We start from the raw sequence: 23,571 nt of genomic DNA on the forward strand, positions 1-23,571 counted from the left end.
CACCGTGGAGGCTGTCATTGTGATAGCAGAAGACACCTTTCGATCCCACTCAGCCTTATCAGTGATGCTGTTCATCACCCGCATCATGAGGATTTCTCTGTGTACAGTAAGATCGCTAGAGAAGTCCATGTCAATACAGAAGCTGAGTCGTCGGGATAAGTACTGCTGATCCTTACCTAAAGCAGCCGTAATTATAGTGATTCGCATCCAAAGCATTTGGAAAGCCGCAGATGCTCATGTCATTGACATTTCCCTAGGTTTCCCGCTGCATCAGCGATTGAGACTGTCAGGAGAATCGCAGAAGGCATACCTCTGGGTGAAAATTCAGGGGCACGTTGAACCCCGGCATCTCCAAAGGAGTATATGCCACTGAGGAAGAAGTCCTCGTTTGAACTGAGCGCCATGATATTCGGGCAGATGAGCGCCAGCGGTGCATTGTGGCCGTGATGCACTTTTCGGGGGCGCAATGGACGCGTGGAAAAGCTGGAATGCCGAAGGTGTGTGCTGCCGTTAGGCAGAAACCAGGCAGCAATTTGGCCCCCAGAAAGTTGTAGGTTGGAAGCCACAACACGCCTCAGTCCGCCTATTCTTCAATGGAACAAATCAAAAGAAAGAAAAAGGTATAGATAGTTGAACAATTCTTATTCATGGGCGCCAAGTATAAAATGCGCCGTGAACAAGGTAACCTCCGTACTAAAACAACCACTCAACTGCATCCCCAGTTCCGAAAAGAAAGTTGTCAAAGTCAAATCCGATATCTTGAAACATCTCATCAAAGGAACAACCCGACTGATCCTCTAGAGGTGGAGTACTCCCACTGCCATTGGAATTAAGGCATCGTGTCTGGAGGATCCTCGCTGAAAGCGTCTCAAAGGTCTGAACGCATTGCTGAACATACAGACTAAGGTACTCGTGTGCGCGTAGGGCCGATAAAAGGTCCTGCCATGATCGTGAAACCGATTCGGTGAAGAGGTCTGGTCCGATCATGGCTGCGAGGAAGATGGCCCCCGCGATGTGGAGATAATAAATTCGATACCACCAGGGAACCAAGCCGATAGGCGTATCCGGTTCAAGTATGTTGGTGATCAGCGATGTGACCGTCTGTGCAGTTTCAACACACATTCCGGCACACTCCCTGAAAAGTCGATCACTTAGACTTTTGGTTCTGGTGGGTGTCTTTTGGGGTTCGAGCTTCATGGAGTAGAAGCGAGAGAGCATGGGCCTATATAGGAAAATTCGATGATGGAGGAGACTGGGCGGGACATCCTTATTAGTACCAATCATGGAGAACATGCGCACGGAGGCCACTACGTACCGAAGATGAAGCAAGTATCGCTCCGCTCGAGACGTCCTGTCTGTAACGAATGCGAGGTTCTGCAACTGCCAGTCGTTGGGAAGCCGATGCTCCCATTCATTGAGACATGAGTCTAGCTTCATGGCCACGGTATGGTATTCGTCCTGTTGATGCAAATGCGGCAATCCCAGATTAGTGACTAGATTATTTTGGGTCTGCAGCTGCGCTAGCTGAATCTGATTGCCAATTTCATGTAATTCCAGTCCCAAGGAATCGGCTTTTCCTTGTATATTCTCTTGCCGACTGCCCCCGCTTGGTGAAGGAATCAATGCCAGCGCCGACGTCTTACCGAGCGACCAGGACACGCATCTACTGCCAGTCAGTAAGTGCAGCATGACTCTGAGGGGAATAAGACATACCGGTCTAGACCGACACAGCTGGCCCAAACCTTCCGTTTCAACCTTTTGTCCTCACTGGAGTCCTTGGCCGAAGGCCCAGACAAATGGCAACACATATTTTGGGCTATTCGGATCGCCAGTCCCGCCGTCATCCACGTCTTCTGTTGATTGCTGGTGCAGTGAAGGTATCGGTTGGTCAGCATTAGAAGTTGTACCAGTTCAAGCGATCCAGGTTTCCAAAGGATGGACTCAAGAGGAAGAAGGGCCCAGGCGCGTTGAAAATAACCATTGGCCTCTTCGTCCCGTTTGTGAAATGGAATAGACTCTAGTCTCTGCACTGCCAGCGCAAACACGACATTGAGGATACCCAGCCAAACTTCGTTGTCGAAGTCTGCGCGAAGCGATGAACATGCAGGTGATACGGAGTACAATGCCTCATATCTCAACTGGAAGCGTTTGCGATCTAAAATAGACTCCACGGGGTCGATGTACTGCCAGTATATATCAATAAGCTTATCAGCACGATCTCGGGCAGGTAGTTCAGTCGACAAGTGCAGAAGGCAAGATTGGGACGGCAGGTCGATCTCTCCGAACAAAGGCGCGTCCACGAAAGGGACCCGGTGCGAAGCTGCGGGAGGAACAATCCCTGCTTCGAGATCTATCGCAGTGGCAACCTGACCAGCAAAGCGTCCATGGGCAGTGTAGTGGACACGACTTTGATCTGGATCTGGATTCGGCTCTTGCTTTTGGTGTTCAGACAAGTGGTGCAGTCTTGAGGTCGGTCCAAGTGCCGAGGGCGTCTCGCCCTTTGATATGAGAGGAAGCTCAAGCGAGTGAGCAGGTGAAGTTGGTGGTGAGGCCAGGAGGTGAGCCAAACTGTGAACTGGTCGTGCTTGTCTGGCGGACAGTTTCCGATCAGTTTGTTTCCTCGCAGAGTCGCGAGTGTAAATGCACGTTTTCCCTCGCTCCTGGCATCGGGCACATGCTATCGATATGACAGATATCAGCCCGATTTATATGGAAAATTTTATGATGGACTAGAAGGGCTTGGGAAAGCATACCCGGGCGACCGCCATCGCATTTCGCCTTCCTCGAACGACAGTCTTCACAAGCGGCTGAGATTCTTAACCGCTGCCTTCGTAATGGCTTGACCGGTGAGTTCTGGTGTTTTTCAACCATCATCACATCCCGAATTTACCATAAACTTGGCTCTACTAATTTATCATTTAGCAGGTTGAGAAGATAATGGAAAGTCGCAAATTCCCACGATCGAATGTTGGCCCCGGGGGGTATTTCTAATAGCACCATAGGATCTTGCCTGGCCATCTGTCCAATCAAGATGTGTTCCGCCAGAAAGTCGATCCATCGCGGGAAGACTTTCCATTGGCTTGTTTCCTACACACTATGTCTATTCAACCAATGGAAAGCGCATCCGCATATTGCCTGAAAGCCAATAGAAGAGCATTCCGCCTCTCACGGCATCAAGAAAGAACACTCTATACTCCGACATGGATCCTATTTAATCGCAGGGATCCCAAAGGCTTCCTTGAATCTATCACCAACTTTGGTTTATTACAACCTCTCTTTTAACCCTAATACTTGCATTGGTGCAGCTCCAATCATTATTTCTAGACAAGCAGAAGATGTCAAAACCTGAACTTCAGACCTCAGTCGACCTGGGCGAAGCCGAGCAAAACCATGCATACGAAGGCCAAGGTATGGAAGACGACCCGTTTGTGGTTGAGTTCCAAAAAGATGATCCCGGTAATCCTATGAACTGGTCCTCGTCTCGAAAATGGTTCATCACGACCATTGCGACCTTCTCCGTCTTCGCCGTCACCTTGACTTCCTCCGCATACTCGGTCTCCGCCAATGAAGTCTTCGAATCCTTTGACGTTAGTACTGAGGTATTTACTCTCGGTCTTTCTCTCTTTGTGCTCGGGTTTGCAATTGGGCCAGCAGTATGGGGACCATTGGTGAGAGGATCTATATCCCATTAAAGACTCTAAAGGACCGAATCTGACGTTGGTGTTCTTTAGTGAGTTGCTAACTTGTCAATTACATGCATATTCTTTCTAGCTGTGGACCTAATCTGTACACTAAGGTCCGAGTTGTATGGAAGAAAGATCCTCTGGATCATCTCCCACATCGCCATGGTAGCCTTCCTCGGAGGATCTGCCGGAAGCCAAAATGTCGCCACACTGCTGATCCTGCGATTTTTCGCTGGCACATTTGGTGGCTCACCACTTGTCAACTCTGGCGGTACAATTACCGATCTCTTCCCTCCCGCTCAACGCGGCCTTGCCTTGACGATATACTGTGTCGCCCCGTTCCTTGGGCCCGTGCTCGGTCCGGTCATTGGTGGATTTGTGTCTGAAAATGTCGGATGGAGATGGGTGCAAGGCATGTGCACAATATTCATCGGGGTTGTCGGCATTCTAGGTGTGGTCTTTATTCCCGAGACATACGGTCCGATCCTGCTGCAGAAGCGGGCGCGCCAATCATCCAAAGCCGATGGCAAGGTCTACGTCAGTGTCCTGGAGAAGAGCCAGGGTAAAAAGAAAGCCTCTGAAGTCTTCCAGCGAGCACTGTTCCGGCCCTGGGTTTTGCTCTTTAGCGAGCCGATCGTGTTAGTAGCATCGCTCTACATGGCGATCATTTACGGCACTGTCTACATGTTCATGTCAGCCATGACGATCGTCTTCAACGAAGACCGTGGCTGGAGCGAGGGTATCGGGGGGCTCTCATTCATGGGTATTGCGGTGGGAATTATCTTTGGACTCTTCTACGCGGTGTGGGACAACAATGGGCGGTATATGAAGTTATCCGTGTCCAAGACCGCAACAGCCGAGTCGCGCCTGCCACCTGCCATCGTCGGCGCACTCGCATTGCCCGTCGGCATGTTCGCCTTTGCCTGGACCAATTACCCTAGCATTCACTGGTCCGTCTGCATTATTCTCTCCGCTCCCTTCGGCTTCGGGTGCGTGCTTGTCATTCTGCCTATGATGAACTATCTCATCGACTCCTACACGATCTTCGCAGCCTCTGTCCTCGCAGCGGCCGCCATATTCCGCTCTGTTGTTGGCGCTGTTTTCCCGCTGTTCACCGAGCAAATGTACCACGGTCTTGGAATTCATTGGGCTTCCTCTATTCCGGCCTTTATGACGTTGGTGTGTCTGCCGTTCCCGCTGATCATGTATCGCTATGGTGCAGCCTTGCGCATGAAGTGCAAGTATTCGTTTGAGGCGGCGAAGATGATGAGGAAAATGCAGATGCGGCAGGCAACTGTCACTACTGAGAAGGAGGACTCCACATCGGAGTGAACAGGCGATCGTCTATGGAAGTGGGTCTGGAATACTCGTATATTTCTCTTGAGGTATTTAGTCAATGTGTTTGGTATGAGGAGAGGGATATTTAGGAACAATTTAATGGGCAGCGAGAGATGTATAATAGATTATAGCGGATTTAATCGGTTTATGCATATGTCCCGAAAACGGGTGGGAAAGATGTGCTCCAAAATATCCATAGATATCTCTAGCTACAAGTATACCTACACGTGTGCCTACATATATCGCTATATGATGATAAGTCGAAAAAGCCCCAGTCTGGTACCTGCAATCCCTTGTCCCGAGGAACCCAGACTAGCTCCCTGGCCCGAGGTAGGGCAAGGATCGAGGCTGGAGTTTGGCGCCCCCTAGCACCACTTTACCGGCCTTGTCCGCAGTGGAGAGGCGAGAAGAACAGGGCATTTATTATATGATCGGAGTTACGGTGTCGCTCGGAATAACTACGGAAGTGCTTGACTGGAAAGGGGGTATGCTAGGACTTATTCGCTACACTCTATGGTACAGCCTAGATTCGACGTGGTGATCTAGTGCAGCGTGAGAGCTCCCATCGCTTGGTTACGACGCCCGGCAAGGTCCCCCGATCGGCGGGAATCTGGGGTTGGACCCCGCGGGCTAGCCCTCTACCCCAGAATACAAATATCCAATGAGTGTTAGCAATAGGGTATTTATAGCATGACTCTCCAGGTGGGTGGACGCGAGATGATATTGTATAATCATCCATGGATTCGAAAAAGACCTATGTAATTAGTTGACGGAGGGTTGCACATGGCAATGACGTCGGCTGTCACATGTCCAACTCAGCACGAACTCGGGGTTTAATACGAAGTTTTGTGCAGGAAAAGAAAGAAATGCAAGCTTAAGTATGACGACGAAACAAGAGAAAAGTGAGAGTGACCTTAAATATCATTTCTTAAAAAAAAACCCCAGCAATACAACTAGAATACATTGTGAATGAAATGCATCATCTTGTATGCCGCGAAGCGACGTAATGCAGATCGTCGGCATGTGAAGCAGGCGCATCTGCCCGCGTAACAATACGCGGCCTCCACATTTGTTACAGGCCAAACGTGCCGAGGTCCCCCAGCTTCAACCGAGCTCCGTCTTTAAACCTCCCCTCCCTCCCTCTCCCCTCAACTTCTAGTTCTGACTTCCCATAGACTGAACTAGTCGGACTGTGACCCTATATTCTTGTCAGAATGTCCGAGTTGCGTTTTGATAACCAGACTGTCGTTGTGACAGGCGCCGGTGGTGGTCTGGGGAAAGCATATGCCCTCTTCTTCGCCTCAAGGGGCGCCAACGTCGTGGTGAATGATCTCGGTGGCTCACATAAGGGCGAGGGCCAATCATCAAAGGTATGCATGATTTCCGACTCTGCCGGCCATATATTAACGCTGCCAAGGCTGCAGATGTCGTTGTTGAAGAGATCCGCGCCGCCGGTGGAAAGGCGGTCGCCAACTATGATAGCGTCGAGAACGGCGAGGCGATCATTGACACTGCGATCAAGAACTTCGGTCGCATTGATGTGCTGCTGAACAATGCGGGCATTCTGCGGGATGTCAGCTTCAAGAACATGAAAGATTCCGACTGGGACCTGATCAACCGGGTCCACACATACGGTGCATACAAGGTAGGATCCATCCATACAAAGGATCTGGGTCGGGCACAAGACTGACTTGGATGTGTGTTGGATAGTGTGCCCGAGCTGCATGGCCTCACTTCCGCAAACAAAAGTATGGCCGCGTGATCAACACCGCTTCGGCTGCTGGACTCTTCGGCAGCTTCGGCCAGGCCAACTACTCGGCCGCCAAGCTTGGCCAGGTCGGTTTCACTGAGACGTTGGCCAAGGAAGGTGCCAAGTATAACATCATTGCGAACGTTATTGCTCCTATCGCTGCTAGTCGTATGACGGCTACCGTCATGCCTCCGGACGTCCTGGAGAACCTCAAGCCTGACTGGGTCGTTCCCCTCGTGGCGGCTCTCGTCCACTCCTCCAATACTACTGAGAGCGGTGGCATCTATGAGGTTGGCGGTGGACATGTGGCTAAGCTGCGCTGGGAGCGCGCTAAGGGTGCCCTCCTGAAGGCTGATGACTCCCTGACCCCGGGTGCCATCGCCGCCAAGTGGAACGAGGTCAATGATTTCTCCAAGCCCGACTACCCTACCGGCCCCGCTGATTTCATGGGCTTTTTGGAAGATGGATTGAAGCTCCCCAGTGCTCCTAAGGCCCAGGAGGCTGACTTCAAGGGCCGCGTGGCGCTGGTCACCGGCGGTGGTGCTGGTCTTGGTCGCGCATATTGTCTGTTGTTCGCTAAGTACGGTGCTTCGGTCGTTGTGAACGACCTAGTGAATCCCGAACCCGTGGTCGAGGAGATCAAAAAGATGGGTGGTCAGGCGGTCGGCAACAAGGCCTCATGCGAGGATGGCGATGCGGTCGTCAAGTCTGCCATCGATGCCTTTGGTCGCGTCGATATTCTGGTTAACAATGCCGGTATCCTCCGTGACAAGGCATTTACTAACATGGATGACAACCTCTGGAACTCCGTTGTCAACGTTCATCTGCGTGGTACCTACAAGGTCACCAAGGCTGCCTGGCCCTACTTCCTTAAGCAGAAGTACGGTCGTGTCGTCAACACCGCCAGTACCAGCGGTATCTATGGTAACTTCGGCCAGGCCAACTACGCTGCCGCGGTATGTAACACCTCCCTGCTTGCCTATCATGAGTGGCACTGATATTAATTTAGAAACTCGGTATTCTGGGCCTTTCCCGCACGCTCGCTCTGGAGGGTGCCAAGTACAACATCAAGGTCAACACCATCGCTCCCAATGCTGGTACCAATATGACCCGTACGATAATGCCCGAGGAGATGGTTCAGGCCTTCAAGCCTGACTACGTTGCCCCTCTGGTCGTCCTGCTCTGCTCTGATGCCGCCCCTGAGCCTTCCACCAAGGGCCTGTTTGAGTGCGGTAGTGGCTGGTTCGGCCGCACTCGCTGGCAGCGCTCCGGTGGCCACGGATTCCCCGTGGATATCAAGCTGACCCCAGAAGAAGTCGTTGCCAAGTGGAAGGAGATCACCAACTTCGAAGATGGCCGTGCCGATCACCCCGAGGATGGCCAATCTGGCGCCGAGAAGATCATGGCCAACATGTCCAACCGTGCTGGCGGCGAGTCGAGCGGCGAAAACGAGATTCTTCAGAATATCGCAAAGGCCAAGGCTCTGTCGACTGAGGGTACCGCCTTCGACTATGTCGACCGCGACGTTATTCTCTACAACCTCAGCTTGGGTGCCAAGCGCACCGACCTGCCTCTGGTTTACGAAAACCACGAGCAGTTCCAGGCCCTGCCGTCTTATGGTGTGATCCCTTGGTTTAACACCGCCACCCCCTGGAACATGGATGATATCGTCAAGGACTTCTCGCCCATGATGCTGCTCCACGGTGAGCAGTATATGGAGGTCCGCAAGTTCCCCATCCCCACGACCGCCAACACCCTGACCTACCCGAAGCTTATCGACGTCGTCGACAAGGGGAATGCCGCCCTTGTTGTGGCTGGCTACACTACCAAGGATGCGAAGACCGGCGAGGACCTGTTCTACAACGAGTCCACCGTCTTTATTCGCGGCAGCGGTGGCTTTGGTGGCTCTCCCAAGCCCACTGCTGCCCGCCCCAAGGCAGCCACTGCCTCTTACAAGCCCCCTCAGCGCAAGCCCGATGCCGTGGTCGAGGAGAAGACTTCAGAGGACCAGGCGGCCCTGTACCGCCTGAACGGCGACCGCAACCCTCTACACATTGACCCCGATTTTAGCAAGGTCGGGGGCTTCAAGATTCCCATTCTGCACGGCCTGTGCTCGCTGGGTGTCTCTGGTAAGCACGTCTTTGGCAAGTACGGCGCCTACAAGAACCTTAAAGTCCGCTTTGCCGGCGTCGTTCTGCCTGGCCAGACTCTACGCACCGAGATGTGGAAGGAGGGCAACACCGTCCTCTTCCAGACTACTGTCGTCGAGACCGGCAAGCCAGCTATCAGTGGCGCTGGTGCCGAGCTCCTCGAGGGCGCCAAGGCCAAGCTGTAAAATATGGAATCTCTGGTTGAAGCGATATACCCTGGCAATGTGAGGTGCAATACTCCGGTCAGAATGTGGTTTCCTGATTGTATATACCTTATCGTTTGTTTTTGGCATGCTCAAGTGTATGGAATTTCCTTTTATCTTCAAAACCAGTATATCTGTCTTGGATGCTGTCGGCTTCCGAATCCCAACTATCCAGCAGGATGTAGAAGAATTCGTCATGTCGTGCGTCCCCCTAGCGTGGTGCAGCCGTGCCAGAAGCGATCTGGCCTATTGTGGACCGCGCAAGGGATAAGAGAACTAGATCGCAGCCGACTCATCGAGATCAATATAATTAGATCCGCCAAGTCACAGAGTGTGGTCGAGACCATTTCCGACGGCAAACCCTGGATTCGGGATTCTTTGAAGTTCTGTTTTAGTGCTCACCCCTCGCCGCTTTTGCTCACTGAGTAGAACTGAGCACGCCTCAGGACCTGATCTGATCAGTGATTGTTACATAAACATCCTGACTGGGAATTGTTCGGGGCACCTCACTTTTTTTTGTTAACGAGTATTGGCGTTGCATTAAGAGGGTAAATCCCACGGTCAGCAAAAGCCTTTCATATAGTATGAGGCTTTAGAGATTGATTGCGAAACTCCATGATATCTCAGGAAAATAGGAAGCAGCATACTGATAAAGACAAAGTAGACAAATGGGCAGGAAATCAAATATTGGCAGCAAGCCAGGCATTGTGAGCCTTTTTCTGCCGCTCCCAGTCCTTTCGTAGCTTCTTGGCGCGACTCTTATTGACGGGTTCACCCTCTGCATCTTTGGTTGGAATCCCGTCCTCATCCCAAGCGCTAAACTCGTTTGTCTTGAACATTTCCAAGTGACTCAGTTTTCCTTTCTCCAGTTTCTGGCGTGCAAGTTCCTCTTGTTTCTCTTTCTCCTGCTGCTTTTGCTTGGCTTTTTGGGCTAGTTCTTCACGGGCTTGTAAGATGTCCCTGGTCACTGGACGAACTAGAGCAGGCATGTCATCCCGGTCCTCGAGATAAATGCCGAGATTGAAGAGATCAACATCACGCAAGCGATCACACAATGAAAGAATTGTTTTCGAAATTGTCGACTGCTCGGGTTTCAACGAAGAAATGCTGGACTGGAAATTTTTCAGGAGCTCGGAATACGGTCTAGCAGGGTCAGAAACACCTCCTGCGACGGCGGTGTTCGATTTCTCGATTATTCGTTTGATCTCATCAGAGGTGATGGGGGTTTGCGATTAGCAGCGCGGCGTAATGTGTCTCGCATAGCCGAAAGCGGATATAAGAACGCTTTTGCAGCATCAGGGACATCAGTCCCCTCCCAGCCAATGGTCGCACTGTCAGGAGCAGTTGTACCGTTGAGCCCTAGAATGGTTACGATCTGAGTCACCCATTTTGCTGTAGCGTCCACCACCTTCGGTTGTAAGGATCGAAGATTTTGAGCGTTAAACTCCGAAATCAAGTCTGAAATTGTACCCATGACTTTCGGCGTATTGAATGAGTCACAGAAGTATTCGTGAATCTTATCCCGCGCCACATTGAGAGCTTCCGACAGAGGGGATTCGTTTAAAGATGACCCGAAGTTGCACTGATCATCTCGGCTCAAGACATCCTTCGCCTTGACGAAGAAATTGGTTAGTTTATCTTCCCAGGATGATGAGGCCTTGACAACTTCCTCCGAGATCTCAATTCCATCGCGCCAACCACCTAACAAAAAAACGATTCTCAACCCACGCGGTGTCCAATCGCCTCGATCAAGGGCATCTCTGACAGTGGTGAAGTTTTTCAAGCTTTTCGACATTTTATAGCCCTGTATCGACAAATGTCCCATATGAAGGAAGTAATTAACCCATTGTTGGTGGTTTGACCAATAGGCCTCGCTCTGAGCAAGTTCATTATCGTGATGAGGGAATGCAAGATCGATACCTCCAGAATGAATGTCAATTTGACTTCCCAGTCGACTAGAAGCCATTGCTGAGCACTCAATATGCCACCCGGGGCGCCCCTGACCCCACATACTTTGCCAAGATGGCTCGCCTGGTCGAGACGCCTTCCAGAGGGCGAAATCATCGGGAGACCTCTTCTCCACTGCCGTGGTCAACGCCCCCTCTCCATCTCGCTGAAGGGGCTGGTTGTTTCGATTCCACGGCTCCAGCCTTGCGTAATTATTACCGGCTTTCTCAAATTGCTGTATATCAAAGTATACAGATCCGTCTGAAGTAACGTAGCCAAATTTATTTGCCACGATCTTCTCCACGAAGTCCGCAATCTCTCGGCCATACTCAGTGACTCTGGTAATCTCATCAGGATCGAGGACGTTGAGATCCCGCATGTCTCTCATAAAATGATCTTCGTATTTCTGAGTGAGCTTTGTGAAGATGCTGTGGGCATCTCCTGGTACAGTTGAGCCCCTGAGCCTATCAAGGTAAGGCAGGTAGACTTCACGGGTTTCATCATAGAAATCATCACTCGTGATATCTCCTTCAAGCGTCGTCGAGTCTTTCAATTCCTCACTGAAGCGCCGTGCGACCTCGGCAATTATTTTAGCCGCAGGCGCAACAGTGTTGACGTGCATTCTGATTTTTGCTTCAGCATCGCCGGGTTTTCTCTCAGGGTCCAATGCCCCGCCTCGCAGTACCACCCCATACACCTTTTCGGATTCCGAGGCAAAGTGTTCAGGATTCGTGTCGGAATCAACTAGGCGAAGGTTTTCTTTGATATAAAAGCTGTACGCAGCTTGTGCAGTCTGAAGGACATGTCGAGTGACTGTTTGGTGTTCTTTCACGTATTCGGAAAACAAATGCCGCTGTCTTCCCCGGATGATAATCTTTAGAACGAGTCGTTAGAACCCCGACAAGCGGTAATGAGATTGCCTGGCCTTGCGACATACCTTGTCGTCCACATCCGTAATGTTCATCACGAATCTTACATCGAACTTGAAGTAGTCCTTCATTATCCGGCGCAGAATATCCGTGCTCACATAATTGCGCGCGTGTCCCAAGTGCGCGTCATCGTATACGGTCGGTCCGCAAGCATACCAGGTAACCTTGCGCCCTTCGGGATCTAACGGCACAAAGTTTGTCTTCGATCGAGTCAAAGAGTTCCACACACTCAACGGTGGTAGTTGAGTGGTGGAATAGGTTGGCGGTTGTTCCCAAGGGGGTTGCTTGCGAGGATCCATGGTAACCGGCAACCGTCGTATGGTTCGGGATTCAATTGATGTTCGCAGACCGTAAAGATGGCAGAAGGAGCATCCCACATTAAAAGCTCGTAGAGACTTTGACAGTGATTGACAAAGGGAGAAGAGAGACTGAAAAAGAAGACAGGGTACCTGACTCATCACATGCCCTGCGGTAAAAAGAAGTAAAAACCGATCTGTACAGTAGAAAGTGGATCTGACTCTAATACCCGTGGCTCCGACCGCACCGTTCCGCTGTGGGTGGACCATTGAGGAGTGCGGACTAGGTACCTAGGGACTACCTAGGTAACCTTGGAAATACATAGATGCCTCTGAGTAACCAGTGGGCACCCACCCTTGGAATGAGCGCTCACTGAGCCTGAGCCCAGACTGAAAATTACTCAGTGAGCTTGAGCAGGAAAGCCCCACCCGGGAGGAGAAATCCCCTACATAGAGGTACCTAGTGTATAGGCGACCTCGGGACCAGGCATCAGCCGAACCATCTTATGTAACCGCGATCTCGCGATCTCGCATTTCTGTCTTTTCTCCCCATCCAACCTCCAACAAACCAACCCCTCCAAGCAAGCAGAAGCCCTTCCTCAGGACCGACGATGTAGCAGCGCCTTACCGACCCCAACAATGGTGCTCTCGCTCCCGGTCCCCAGCTTCGCCAGATCCTCCACTTCCCCCACGCGCCCCGCTGATGCCACTGCACCCGTACCCCAATCCCACCGACACCGCGGCTCCTCCACGAGCTCATCCAGCCGAAATGTCTGGAAGCCGTCCAGTACAGGCGGTGCAACTGGAGGCAGCTTGTCCTCGTCTGCCTCTCCGAACAGCCATTCGATTACACTGAGTGAAGCGCTGCGGAACAACCCGTTTGGCAGCACGTCACGGTCCCGCTCGATCCAGATCTCCGCCCACGAGACGGAAGAGCAGAAGCGCGAACAGGATGAACTGAACACGGCGCTTGAAACGCTGGCCCGGATCTTCCCTGATGTCCGAATCGAGGTATTCCGGGAACTACTTGTGCGCTTCGATGGGCAGAGTCGACTCCAGGTTTGCGTGGAGCAACTACTGCGGCATAAGAAGGAGTGGGTTTCGGGACGGTGGAATATCCCCGAGGGTCACAAATCAGGGGATGACGCGGGTCCAGGTGATCGTGCAGCTGCTCGTGGCTGTTCGGCTGGGAATCCCTTCGATGCCGCCGCGGACGAAAGTCTGGTACCCCCAGAGGAACGCTTTCGTTCTGAGGAGTACAAGGCGGCGGTACGGCTGGCGCTGGCGAAAGAGTTTAGCAGCCTGAGCAAAAGCACGGTCGATGCGGTGTTGGCGGAAGGGAACTTTAGCTACGCGCGCGCGAGGCCGACATTACGGGATCTCTCACGCAGGACTTGGCGAGCTGCGTTTAACAGCTTATTGCCGTCCTTCAAGCGGAAAAAGGATAGAGAAGAGCATCCTCTCATGGTCTGGCAGCGTGTTGATGGCGAGCTGCTGCCGCGCCTCAAAGAAACCGGGTGCGATGAGTTGGACGCCGAGTTATATGCCGCCCTCTTAGGCCCAGTGTTGCAGCAAAGGCGCGAGGAACAAGTGAGCGAAGATTTCCAAGTTGCTTCTGACTTGAATGAGAAGGAGGCTCTCGCTGCGGATGCCCTGTACGAATGCGAGTGTTGCTTTGCCGACGTGACTTTCGAGCAGATAGCGACATGCTCTGCGAGTGTTCATATCATCTGCCACCACTGCATTCAGAGGACTATCCACGAGGCGTTGTTTGGCCAAGGATGGGGCAAGTCGGTGGATCTGGAACGTTCGACACTGAAATGTCTCGCTCCGTTGTCTGTTGGCTCGTGCGAGGGATGTCTTCACCCGCAGATTGTGCGACAGGCCATTCTACTGGACACTGCTGGACTTGAGATCTATCGCAAGTTCGAGGATCGACTAGCATCGGAAGCCCTGTTGAAATCACAGTTGAAGCTCGTCCGATGTCCGTTCTGCTCCTACGCCGAAGCCGATCCCGTATATCATCCTTCCTCTCGGGGCATTGGCTGGCGTCTCCGTCGTGACGGAGGCATTCTCCCAACCGTACTAATGACCCTGTTTGTACTCGATCTCGTGCCCTTGCTTTTAATCCCTCTACTGGGCCTTCTTCTCTTGGATGCTTCCTCTGTGGCCACTATGTTCCACAACGCCCTCCGCCACCTCTGCCTCAAGATCCGTCCCAAGCGGTTCGTCTGTGCCAATCCTATCTGCCGACGTGTTAGCTGCATGACCTGTCGGAAGCCATGGCGAGATCCACACGTCTGTCATGAACCGCTGTTGCTGGACCTACGTGCCACCGTCGAGGCTGCTCGCACTGCTGCTGTCAAGCGCACCTGTCCGCGCTGTGGTCTCTCTTTCGTCAAGTCCTCGGGCTGTAACAAACTCACCTGCGTATGTGGATATTCAATGTGCTACCTGTGCCGCAAAGCACTTGGCTCTCCTATACGACCGGCCCAATCGCGTGGCGGCGGTAGACGACGCCCGCGGGATCTCGATGCCTACCGTGGCGTTGCGGACGGTCTCGATGGCGCGGTAGAGGGAGACGATGGGAGTCTCTCCGAGGAAGACGAATTTGAGGAGCCCGAGGGCTACAAACACTTTTGCGAGCATTTCCGTATCAACCCGGGCTCGCGCTGCACCGAATGCACCAAATGCGACCTCTACCAAGCCGAGGATGAGGAAGCCGTTGCCCGCCGGGCGGGAGAAAAAGCTGAGCGGGAATGGCGACTCCGGCAGGGGACTTCTGCTCCCAGCAGCTCTGCTATAGCTCTTGGACTGCGCAATGTGAATCATGATCTTTCCGCTGGCGCCGAAGGCAGCTCCACCGGGCGTCGCGGCCCTGCGTCTCTTTGGGATCTTCATCTCACTACACCCGGCAAACCCTGGGGGTACTGGCTCCGCGATGTCTGGACAGATGGCCGATGGAAATTAGAAGGTCAGGCTTTGATCGACTGGATTGTGGAGCGAGTCGTTGTAATTGAGAGCTTTTAGGAGCCTGCCATTTCCCGTTTCCCGTTTCACCGGGCTTGTAGCTTTGCATTTGGTTTCTGACACGGTCATGGATTGGTTTCTGACAGTCACGGATTTAGCGTTTCTTTTTCCCCACCTTTTCTGACTTCTTCTGACACCTTGAGGGAACACTATTGGGGCTGAGCTGGCGTCCATGGACGGGCCGATACTTGGACGACGTGATGACCGACATGACACTCCTTATTATGGATGACTTTCTCGAACCGAGAAGTCGACTCTCTTTGATACACGTATGGATCTCTTCTCCAGGGTTCTTCAATTGACCAGGCTATACTTTGGTGGGCCCTGTGCTCAACCTCTCAATCCTCTTTGTATCGTGCTGTGCCTGTTTATCAATGACTGGCGACCCACACCTATCAGAACTCTAGGCCCATTCCAGAGAGTCAATTATCATATATTGCAGTATTATCTTCCCAAATTCGGTCGAAATGATCAACCGCAGTCACAACACAGCCACTTGGCAACCGGCTAGAATTACTCCAACACTAGCGGTGCCTGCATCGCTGATGTCAATTCTCCGGACCAATTTCCTTGAAAAAAAGAAACTGAACAAGCAGCTTTCAGCCCCACGCCAGCCAGTTCTTCTGCAGCTACTCCAGTGCCAAGCGATTAGATGCCACTCTCCTAGCAGCCCCCACCCCGCCATTGCGGCCCCCAAGGCTCTGGATACGGGATAGCAGCACCCGCTCGACTGAAAATGCCCTAAGTCCCTGACGATCTGAAACATTCACCTTGAGTTCAGTCTATGCAGGATTCGGTATGGTCGCGGTGTCTCCGATGGCTGCTTAGCAGTTCTCTCTGCCGTGTGTGCTCCAGCGTGGGTCGTGTTAAAAATCGGGAGACCAGTTTCCGTTATGGGCTTAATTCAGACGATGTTTTCGTCTACTCGATCCCGATGCTCAGGATAAATAAATCCATGGATACGCGCATCTCCTTGTGTAGTCAATCACATACCATTCGCTTCGTGGCCACTTCGAGTGGGAGCGTTAGGCCCCGTTGGCTAGTCGTTGGTTGTTATTGCGTCGCTTATATAGATTGCTCTCCCGCATCACGGCCACGATGTTTTCCACCGTCGCTCTCGCCGCGTTGGCCATCCTGCCTGTAGTTCAGGGCGCCCCCGCAACTTCCAGCCCGCTCAGTTCCTCTCACGGTCTCTTCCGGCGCTGCGGTGCTGTGGGAAATTACTATGACCAGCAGACATCCGACTGGGATACCTACAACACCGGCGACTGGCTGAACGGCTGGTGGGACAATAACACCGACCTCATGGGCAACAACACTGCCGGATTCGCCGGTGCCTTTGGCCAATGGGCAATGGGCAACCCGGACTGGTCCTGCCGCGACGATGGTTCAGACTCGGACTGCGACCTCAAGCTATGCGATAACCGTGTGCTGAATGACCGTGGCAGCGATGTCCGTCCCGCGTACTACGTGCTGGAGTCGGTGAACCGGCTGCACACCTACTTCACTGGAGTCAGCGAGGCGTTTACTACCGCTGCGCTGGGCGCTGCGCTGTCCAAGGATTCGTGGGCTACCACCTTCTACAAGGACAAGGATGACAAGAGCGTCACGACCCTCAAGGAGGTGCTGAACCTCGCAGCCACCGTGGTCGGCATTGGAGCAGCATTTGCCGGTGTCGCAGACCCGGCCGTTGGTGCCCTAGCTGGAGCCGGGTCAGCCATTATGACAGGCGCCGTGGGCGCTGCTGGTGTCATCGTTGGAGCACAGTACGTCGATCATATCCTCACTACCTCCTATCATTCATCCCTCGTTCCCTACCCTCGTCAACTCCTACTCACGATCTTCCCTGTCGCAGCCAGGATGACACCTTTGAGAAATCGGCCGACCTGGGCGGCATCCTGGGCAACATCGTCACCGGCGCCCTCAAGTCCTTCACAACCGCCAACAACCAGCTGATGGGCGGCCAGAGCTACAACAACGCCGACATCCGGAGCTACCTCTCCGGCGGCGCGTTCCTCGACTACGAAGGCGTCGACAAGAACGCCGTCACCGACGCCATGACCAGCATGCTCGTCGGCACCGCCGTCAACCAGCTCTACCGCACGCAGAAGATCTTCGTCATGGGCGGCGGCGCCTGCGGAGACGGACAGGGCATCGGCAGCGGGCCGGCGGAGGCATCCGTGTGCCGCGACGGCGTGGCCTGGTACCTGTACTACTGGCAGGAGAACGACGTGATCTCGACCACCTCGCACCAGTGGGGATGGGTTGCGTCGCCGCCCGGAGCGGACCAGCTGGGACAGAACGAGTATAGCGGCGTGACCGTTGAAGTACGTCGCATCCCTCTTCCGCACCGCTATCGTATTTGTATCATCCATTCTCATACTCTGCTTGACAGGATATTATCAACTCGTCGGTGGACGCGTACAACGTCGCCGGCTACAACTATGACGCTGATACTGCGAAGTCCCGTGCGGAAGACGCCATCGCCAGCGCGTGGGCGAACCCGGGCACGAAGGGGGCTGCCTGGGAGGGCATCTTCACCGTGCCGGTGTGCAATGTCGCTGCGGCCATTGACTCGGACTACCAGCTCAAGGAGTTCATTCTCCAGCCGTATGGGCATGATAGCCGGCCTTGCTGGTGTGGGGCCATCTGCGATGGTGATATCCAGAAGACGCGGGATTTCATCAGCGCCACTAACATGAATGGGTTCAAGAGCCCGAAGCACCTGTGCGATAAGGCGCCTGGATACTAACGGTAGGTAGGATGAAGTGTTGAATATGGGGATATTTCTTCGCGCTTCAGAGGACTGTTTGAGGTGGACGAGTATGCTTCCAGCTTTAATGACCGTGAAAGACTTATATAAAGTATGATGAATGCTTCCAATGGTCTAGATTCTTTTACGCTCTAAAGTACTTCGCTCCCATGTAGATCGCGCTTGGTAAACCCGCATAAATAGGCACAAGTGACCCGGAAATGACGGCGCCAACTCTATTGTACAATCAATTACATTAACAGGGAAGTCTCACCCTGTCTTTTCTTCGTCTAAATGTCGCTGTACCCGTTTCTTCGCTTCCTCCTTTAGCGCGTCGTCATCGGCCCGCCTCAATCCAACCTGTGGCATAAGTCCCCACGAGAAGAAACAGGCGACAGCCGCAAGAGCCGCCCCGACGAGAAAGATAATGCGGAACCCCCTCTGATACGCAGGAATCAAGACACTGCGAATATGCGCCGCATCGTCGGCGGACTGCTTTGACAAAAAGGTCTGGGGGCTTGCCAATAGAGACCGAGACTCGGACGCGTCGAGATCAAGGGTTGCGATGGACGACCCGAGAATGTTGTTACTATATTTCAAGCCAGAAGTTCTCAGTGACATACGTCTCACGGCGCGGAGGATGGAGTATGCAGTCCCGGACTTACAGGATCGTGCCCGCTATTGCAAGACCGAGGGTGCCGCCAAGATTGCGGACGAAGCTAGGTGAAGTTAGATGCTGGTCCTCCGTGTAGATGGTAGGTGAGAAGTACTTCCGGAAGGAGGTGACGACGGCCATGTCTCGTCGTTCGACGCCGGCTTGGACGGCGATGAGGGAGCTTTGTAATTTTCGCGTGAGTGAGGTCCCATAGTAGGTGAACATGGCACTTACGGCTGGAGGGTATTTCCAACGCCCACGCCAGTCAAGAAGCCGTAGCCGATTTGCTTTCCAATTCCTGAGGTCTGGTCCAGTGTTGAGAAGAGGCCTAGGCCAATCGCCCAAACCAGCCAGCCGAACAAGATGCACTCCCGATAGCGACCGAGCCAGTGGACAACGAGACCGGAGCCCGAGCTACTCAGCGCTTGGGGCAGTTAGCTCTAGCTGATCATGTCCGCGGAGAGTAGTCTACGTACTCTGCATCAAGGTGACAGGGAGCAACATCGCTCCCGCCTTGACAGTCGAGTAGCCAAAGACCAGCTGGTAGAAGGTCGGGATATAGTAGATCTGGACCAAGAAGTTCCAGCCATTGATGAACATCGTGAGACAAGCGCCCTGGACAATGCGGCCCCGAAAGATATGCATCGGCACCAACGGCACTGCCGCGCCCTTCCACTGCCACGCCACAAACGCCCCCGAAATCGCGACGCCCACCACCAGCGCCGCAACCACATGCGCCGAGTCCCACGCATACTCACCATCACCCCAGTTCAGCCCCAGCAGCAGCACCGACGTTCCCCCGAGCGCCAGCAGCGCGCCCAAGAAGTCTACCGCCTTGAGCTTCACCTTCCAGTCACCCACGACCTTGCGGAGCGGCATGAAGAACAGCACGCACAGCGTCGTGAGCGCCGTCAGCGGCAGGTTCAGACGGAAAATCCAGCGCCACGAGTCGTGCGAGCGCGACGCCAGCGCGCCGCCGATGACGGGCCCGATCCCATTCGCGACGGCCACCACCGCGCCCAGGATGCCTTGGTACTTGCCTCGTTCACGGAGCGGCACGACGTCGCTGACGATCATCTGCGCGACGGTCATCAGGCCGCCGCCGCCGACGCCGGTGATTGCCCGGAAGACGATGAGCTGGGTGACGGTCTGCGCGAGCGAGGCGGCCAGCGAGCCGAGGAAGAAGATGGCCAGCCCGACGAAGAGGATGAGTTTCCGCGACCAGATGTCGGAGAGCTTGCCGTAGAGCAGCTGGAAGCATGTGGACGTGCTGCACGAGGGCACGATTAGCGGGGGGCTGAATCAACGGATAGATCGAATGCGAGATCGAGTTCCCTAGGAGCTGTTACTCACACGAAATAACCCCCCGAGATCCACGATGCCTGGTCACTGGCGCCCAATGCATTGCCGATGATGTACAGACTCGATGCCAGCGTCGTCTGGTCCATCAGGGCCAGCAGGTCTACGGTGGAACATGCCAAAAAGATCTAGCTCGAGATCAGCCATGGTCGCGACCATACATTGTTTCTCTTCTTCGGTGGCTCATTCGACTCACAGTGACGATAGTACGCCGGGGCACATAATTCGTCTGCTCGTTGAACAGCACCGGTGCCCCGTTTTCATCCTCGGATGCCATTGAAACCTTCGCGCTGGAATGACCTGATGAATTTCCCAGCACTCCGGCCATCGCGCTTACACTTCGCAGTGGTAATCGCAACGGCGATGAAAAAAGCCTACTGCATTCAGACTGTCTCCCATGGACGGCTCGATATCCCTTTATGCCTTTCCACTGCGCAATCCCGCATCAACCGATCTGCGCCGGGATCGGCTCACGCCCGCACGAGCTTTGGCAGCGATCGGCGCGCTCACTTTTGCGGAGGCGCAAACCTGCTCAAACGCCCTCAAGGTCCTCGTGTTTTGGTGTGTCATCCGCGATGGAAATTTTGGACATTCTCGTGTACGAATTGTGTGCGACTCGGTGTTCCTGTGAGGACCTTGATGATCGAGGAAGACTTTTTTTTAGGCCACAGCGCTATCGCTAGTCATGGAGGTATGTGCAGGCAGGATTGACTTTCTAGAACATTTTTTCCACGCGCCAAATACCACGGCAGACATGCTCATGACGCAGCTGCGGCTGTAGATCTCGCCGTTTGCGAATTGCCCGATTCAGCGACCACGGACTTATCCCGAGCGAGGTATCTAACGATAGTACATGCCGAGGTGAAGATGGTCGAAGATAGTCCTGATCAGGATGATCGATGAGATTCCTCGCAGCCGCAGCGCGGGATTTTTCAGAATTTCTAGTTTTCCTGGGCGCTTGCAGTATTCGCATTCGCTGGGGGATGCTTGGACTGGGGCCTGCCATGCACCACGCCCCTCTTGTCAACCCGGGTCCTTGTGTCGTGGGCTGACCGCGGTGGGACTGCGAAGATCGCGCTGTTTGGCTCGCGGGTTGCGCGCTGAGTTGGATATAATACATAGCGGGGATCCAAGCAGCGGGATTGCAAGAGGGACCGCGAACTAAATCTATATCTATACCTATACCTGCCCGGCTCGTGCCCCGCGTACTTGCGCACCCATTCAGAAAGACCGCCAACTGCCGCTTGCCCATTCACCATGGGTACTGGCGCGAGCAAGATGGCACCGTCGCCAAATCCCATGGCGAACTCGAATGACCGCAACGTCTACTTCGGCGCGGACTCGTTGAAGAAATACTTTGATCCGGACTGCCAGCCTCCGTTGCCTCTGGTGGAACTTCCGCCGCATCTGAATCCATACTATCACGATGGCATTCGGATATATGCCAAGATGATGACGATGCATCCCGCCAATAATGTCAAGGCCATGCCAGGTAAAAGCTCACCGGTGGGAGGGAGTCTATGCAGCACCATACACGGGGGTTAACACTGACGGGTTCCTAGCGATGAACATGCTCGAGACAAGCGTCGTGCCTAACAAGACCAGCACCATCATCGAATACAGCTCCGGGTCCACCGTCATCTCAATGTCGATGATCGCCCGGGTCATGCATGGCATTCAGGATACGCAGGCGTTCCTGAGCAACAAGACCAGCGACGCTAAATTAAAGCTGATGCAATTCTTCGGTCTGGACATCACCTTGTTCGGGGGCCCCTCACAGCCCGAGCCCACAGATACCCGCGGCGGCATCCAGACCGCACACCGCAGGGCGCAAGAGTCCGAGGCCATCGTCAACCCGAACCAGTACGAGAATGATCACAACTGGCAGTCGCACATCCGGTGGACCGGCCCACAGATCTTTAAGCAGTTGCCCGAGATCAACGTGCTATGCGCTGGCATGGGGACCTCGGGGACGATGACCGGACTCGGGACGTACTTCAAGGCTGTCAAGCCTTCTGTCGTGCGGCTCGGGGTCTGCACCGCGCCCGGGGACCGAGTGCCTGGCCCTCGGTCTTTTGCTTTGTTGCGACCGGTCGAGTTCCCCTGGAAAGAGGCGGTGGATTCCATCGAGGAAGTCGGGTCGGCAGACTCCTTCGGCATCTCTCTCCGGCTGTGTCGCGAGGGACTGGTATGCGGCCCTTCCTCCGGATTCAATTTGCAAGGCTTGTTCCAGATGCTGCAGAAACGCAAGGCCGCCGGGACACTCGGAGACCTGGCTGGGCCGGACGGCGTGACGCACTGCGTGTTCTTGTGCTGCGACCTGCCTTACCAGTATCTAGGAGAGTATTTTCAGAAACTTGGGCCGGAGCAGTTCCCTCCCATCCGCAACGAGGTTTGTTCTCCCCCTCCCTTCTTCATCCCTTGGATGTGTCGAGGCATGCCCCCGTACAAAGCTAACCACCGACTAGCGGCTGACCAAGGTCGATCTGCATCGGTACGACGAGAGCTGGGAGCGGGACGCACTCGAAGTGCTGCCGCAGGTATACAGTTCTGCGCGGCCACTCGCGGAGAGCTCGCTCAGTGAGATCACACTCAGGCCGCAGCACCGGGTCATTGACCTACGGCACGCGGCCGACTTTGCCAGCTGGCATCTGCCCGAGGCGATCAACCTGCCGCTGCGCAGTATTAGCTCGCAGACGCCGTCGCCGTTTTCGGACCCGGCGGTGCTCGAGGCGCAGTGGGTGGAGCTGGAGCAGATCTTCGGCGACGACCGGCTGGTCGGCGATCTGGGCGCACAGCATGTATTGGTCGTGTGCTACGATGGAGACACGGCGCGCGTGGCCACCAGCGTGCTTCGGGCGAAGGGTCTGGAAGCGGACAGTGTGTGCGGAGGCCACCACGCGCTGCAGAGATATGGGATCGGGATCGGGATCGGGGATGGGGATGGGGATAGGAATGCGAATGGGAATGAGGGGCGCTTCCCCGCCAAAGTGCCTGTTGCGGCCACGGTGTCTGTTGCAGCCGTGCCCCTTGATTGAGGGAGCGGGTCGTCATCGGCAGGGGGCATCGTGGATGACCGCAGGAATCTGGGAATCCCGTCGTCAGGGACTCCGAGAATGGAAACGGGAGAATGTAGGGCTGGCTCGGCCATGTGAGGCGCTAGACCTGATGCGGCCGTGTTCATAGTACGTGGACGCGATTGGCTGCGCTTCGTTGATTCATCACGCTCGTTCTTCTGGTGCATACAACGCTGCGAAAACTTTGAACTCCTCGTGCGCGTTGATTTTCTCATCGAATACGTATGAAGTGGGCGATCTGGGGATACGTCAGGATGTCAAGCACTCCGCTCAAACTAGTGGGCCCCCATCTGCAGATCGGGAGATGGCACACGGTATTTTTTGTATCTGATGGGACTAAAGAGTCGCGTGGATGGAGAGACCATGAGAACGCAATGAATGAATACGTGCCTGATTTCCTAA

General features: G+C 54.1%; 8 protein-coding genes across 8 annotated transcripts; 5 read left to right on the plus strand and 3 right to left on the minus strand.

Annotated features, from left to right (window-relative positions):
* Positions 1-693: 693 nt before the first annotated feature.
* N7459_005974 (putative transcription factor) lies at positions 694-2,773 on the minus strand (the record flags this gene model as incomplete). Its single annotated transcript, XM_056945158.1, has 4 exons — positions 694-1,520; positions 1,644-1,663; positions 1,714-2,568; positions 2,754-2,773. 4 exons carry the CDS (start codon positions 2,771-2,773, stop codon positions 694-696), a joined length of 1,722 nt encoding a protein of 573 aa, XP_056799493.1.
* Positions 2,774-3,335: 562 nt separating this feature from the next.
* On the plus strand, positions 3,336-5,015 carry N7459_005975 (MFS transporter; the record flags this gene model as incomplete). Its single annotated transcript, XM_056945159.1, has 2 exons — positions 3,336-3,634; positions 3,797-5,015. 2 exons carry the CDS (start codon positions 3,336-3,338, stop codon positions 5,013-5,015), a joined length of 1,518 nt encoding a protein of 505 aa, XP_056799494.1.
* Positions 5,016-6,235: 1,220 nt separating this feature from the next.
* Positions 6,236-9,106, plus strand: mfp (putative peroxisomal multifunctional beta-oxidation protein (MFP); the record flags this gene model as incomplete). Its single annotated transcript, XM_056945160.1, has 4 exons — positions 6,236-6,391; positions 6,439-6,666; positions 6,732-7,727; positions 7,781-9,106. 4 exons carry the CDS (start codon positions 6,236-6,238, stop codon positions 9,104-9,106), a joined length of 2,706 nt encoding a protein of 901 aa, XP_056799495.1.
* A 698-nt stretch (positions 9,107-9,804) lies between these two features.
* N7459_005977 (uncharacterized protein) lies at positions 9,805-12,299 on the minus strand (the record flags this gene model as incomplete). Its single annotated transcript, XM_056945161.1, has 3 exons — positions 9,805-10,267; positions 10,408-11,945; positions 12,009-12,299. 3 exons carry the CDS (start codon positions 12,297-12,299, stop codon positions 9,805-9,807), a joined length of 2,292 nt encoding a protein of 763 aa, XP_056799496.1.
* Positions 12,300-12,935: 636 nt separating this feature from the next.
* Positions 12,936-15,326, plus strand: N7459_005978 (E3 ubiquitin-protein ligase; the record flags this gene model as incomplete). Its single annotated transcript, XM_056945162.1, has 1 exon — positions 12,936-15,326. The coding sequence occupies one exon, from the start codon at positions 12,936-12,938 to the stop codon at positions 15,324-15,326; it is 2,391 nt and encodes a 796-aa protein (XP_056799497.1).
* Positions 15,327-16,424: 1,098 nt separating this feature from the next.
* On the plus strand, positions 16,425-18,078 carry N7459_005979 (uncharacterized protein; the record flags this gene model as incomplete). The annotated part of the gene is made up of 3 exons (XM_056945163.1): positions 16,425-17,092; positions 17,182-17,653; positions 17,722-18,078. The coding sequence occupies 3 exons, from the start codon at positions 16,425-16,427 to the stop codon at positions 18,076-18,078; spliced, it is 1,497 nt and encodes a 498-aa protein (XP_056799498.1).
* Positions 18,079-18,348: 270 nt separating this feature from the next.
* N7459_005980 (MDR family MFS transporter) lies at positions 18,349-20,420 on the minus strand (the record flags this gene model as incomplete). The annotated part of the gene is made up of 6 exons (XM_056945164.1): positions 18,349-18,667; positions 18,744-18,914; positions 18,968-19,157; positions 19,210-20,003; positions 20,087-20,220; positions 20,289-20,420. 6 exons carry the CDS (start codon positions 20,418-20,420, stop codon positions 18,349-18,351), a joined length of 1,740 nt encoding a protein of 579 aa, XP_056799499.1.
* Positions 20,421-21,349: 929 nt separating this feature from the next.
* On the plus strand, positions 21,350-23,130 carry N7459_005981 (putative cysteine synthase B; the record flags this gene model as incomplete). The annotated part of the gene is made up of 3 exons (XM_056945165.1): positions 21,350-21,584; positions 21,655-22,484; positions 22,561-23,130. The coding sequence occupies 3 exons, from the start codon at positions 21,350-21,352 to the stop codon at positions 23,128-23,130; spliced, it is 1,635 nt and encodes a 544-aa protein (XP_056799500.1).
* Positions 23,131-23,571: the final 441 nt, after the last annotated feature.

The sequence above is a fragment of the Penicillium hispanicum genome (genome assembly GCF_028827665.1).
Source record: "Penicillium hispanicum strain IBT 35686 chromosome Unknown utg000005l_segment0_segment0, whole genome shotgun sequence".
NCBI classification, from domain to species: domain Eukaryota; kingdom Fungi; phylum Ascomycota; class Eurotiomycetes; order Eurotiales; family Aspergillaceae; genus Penicillium; species Penicillium hispanicum.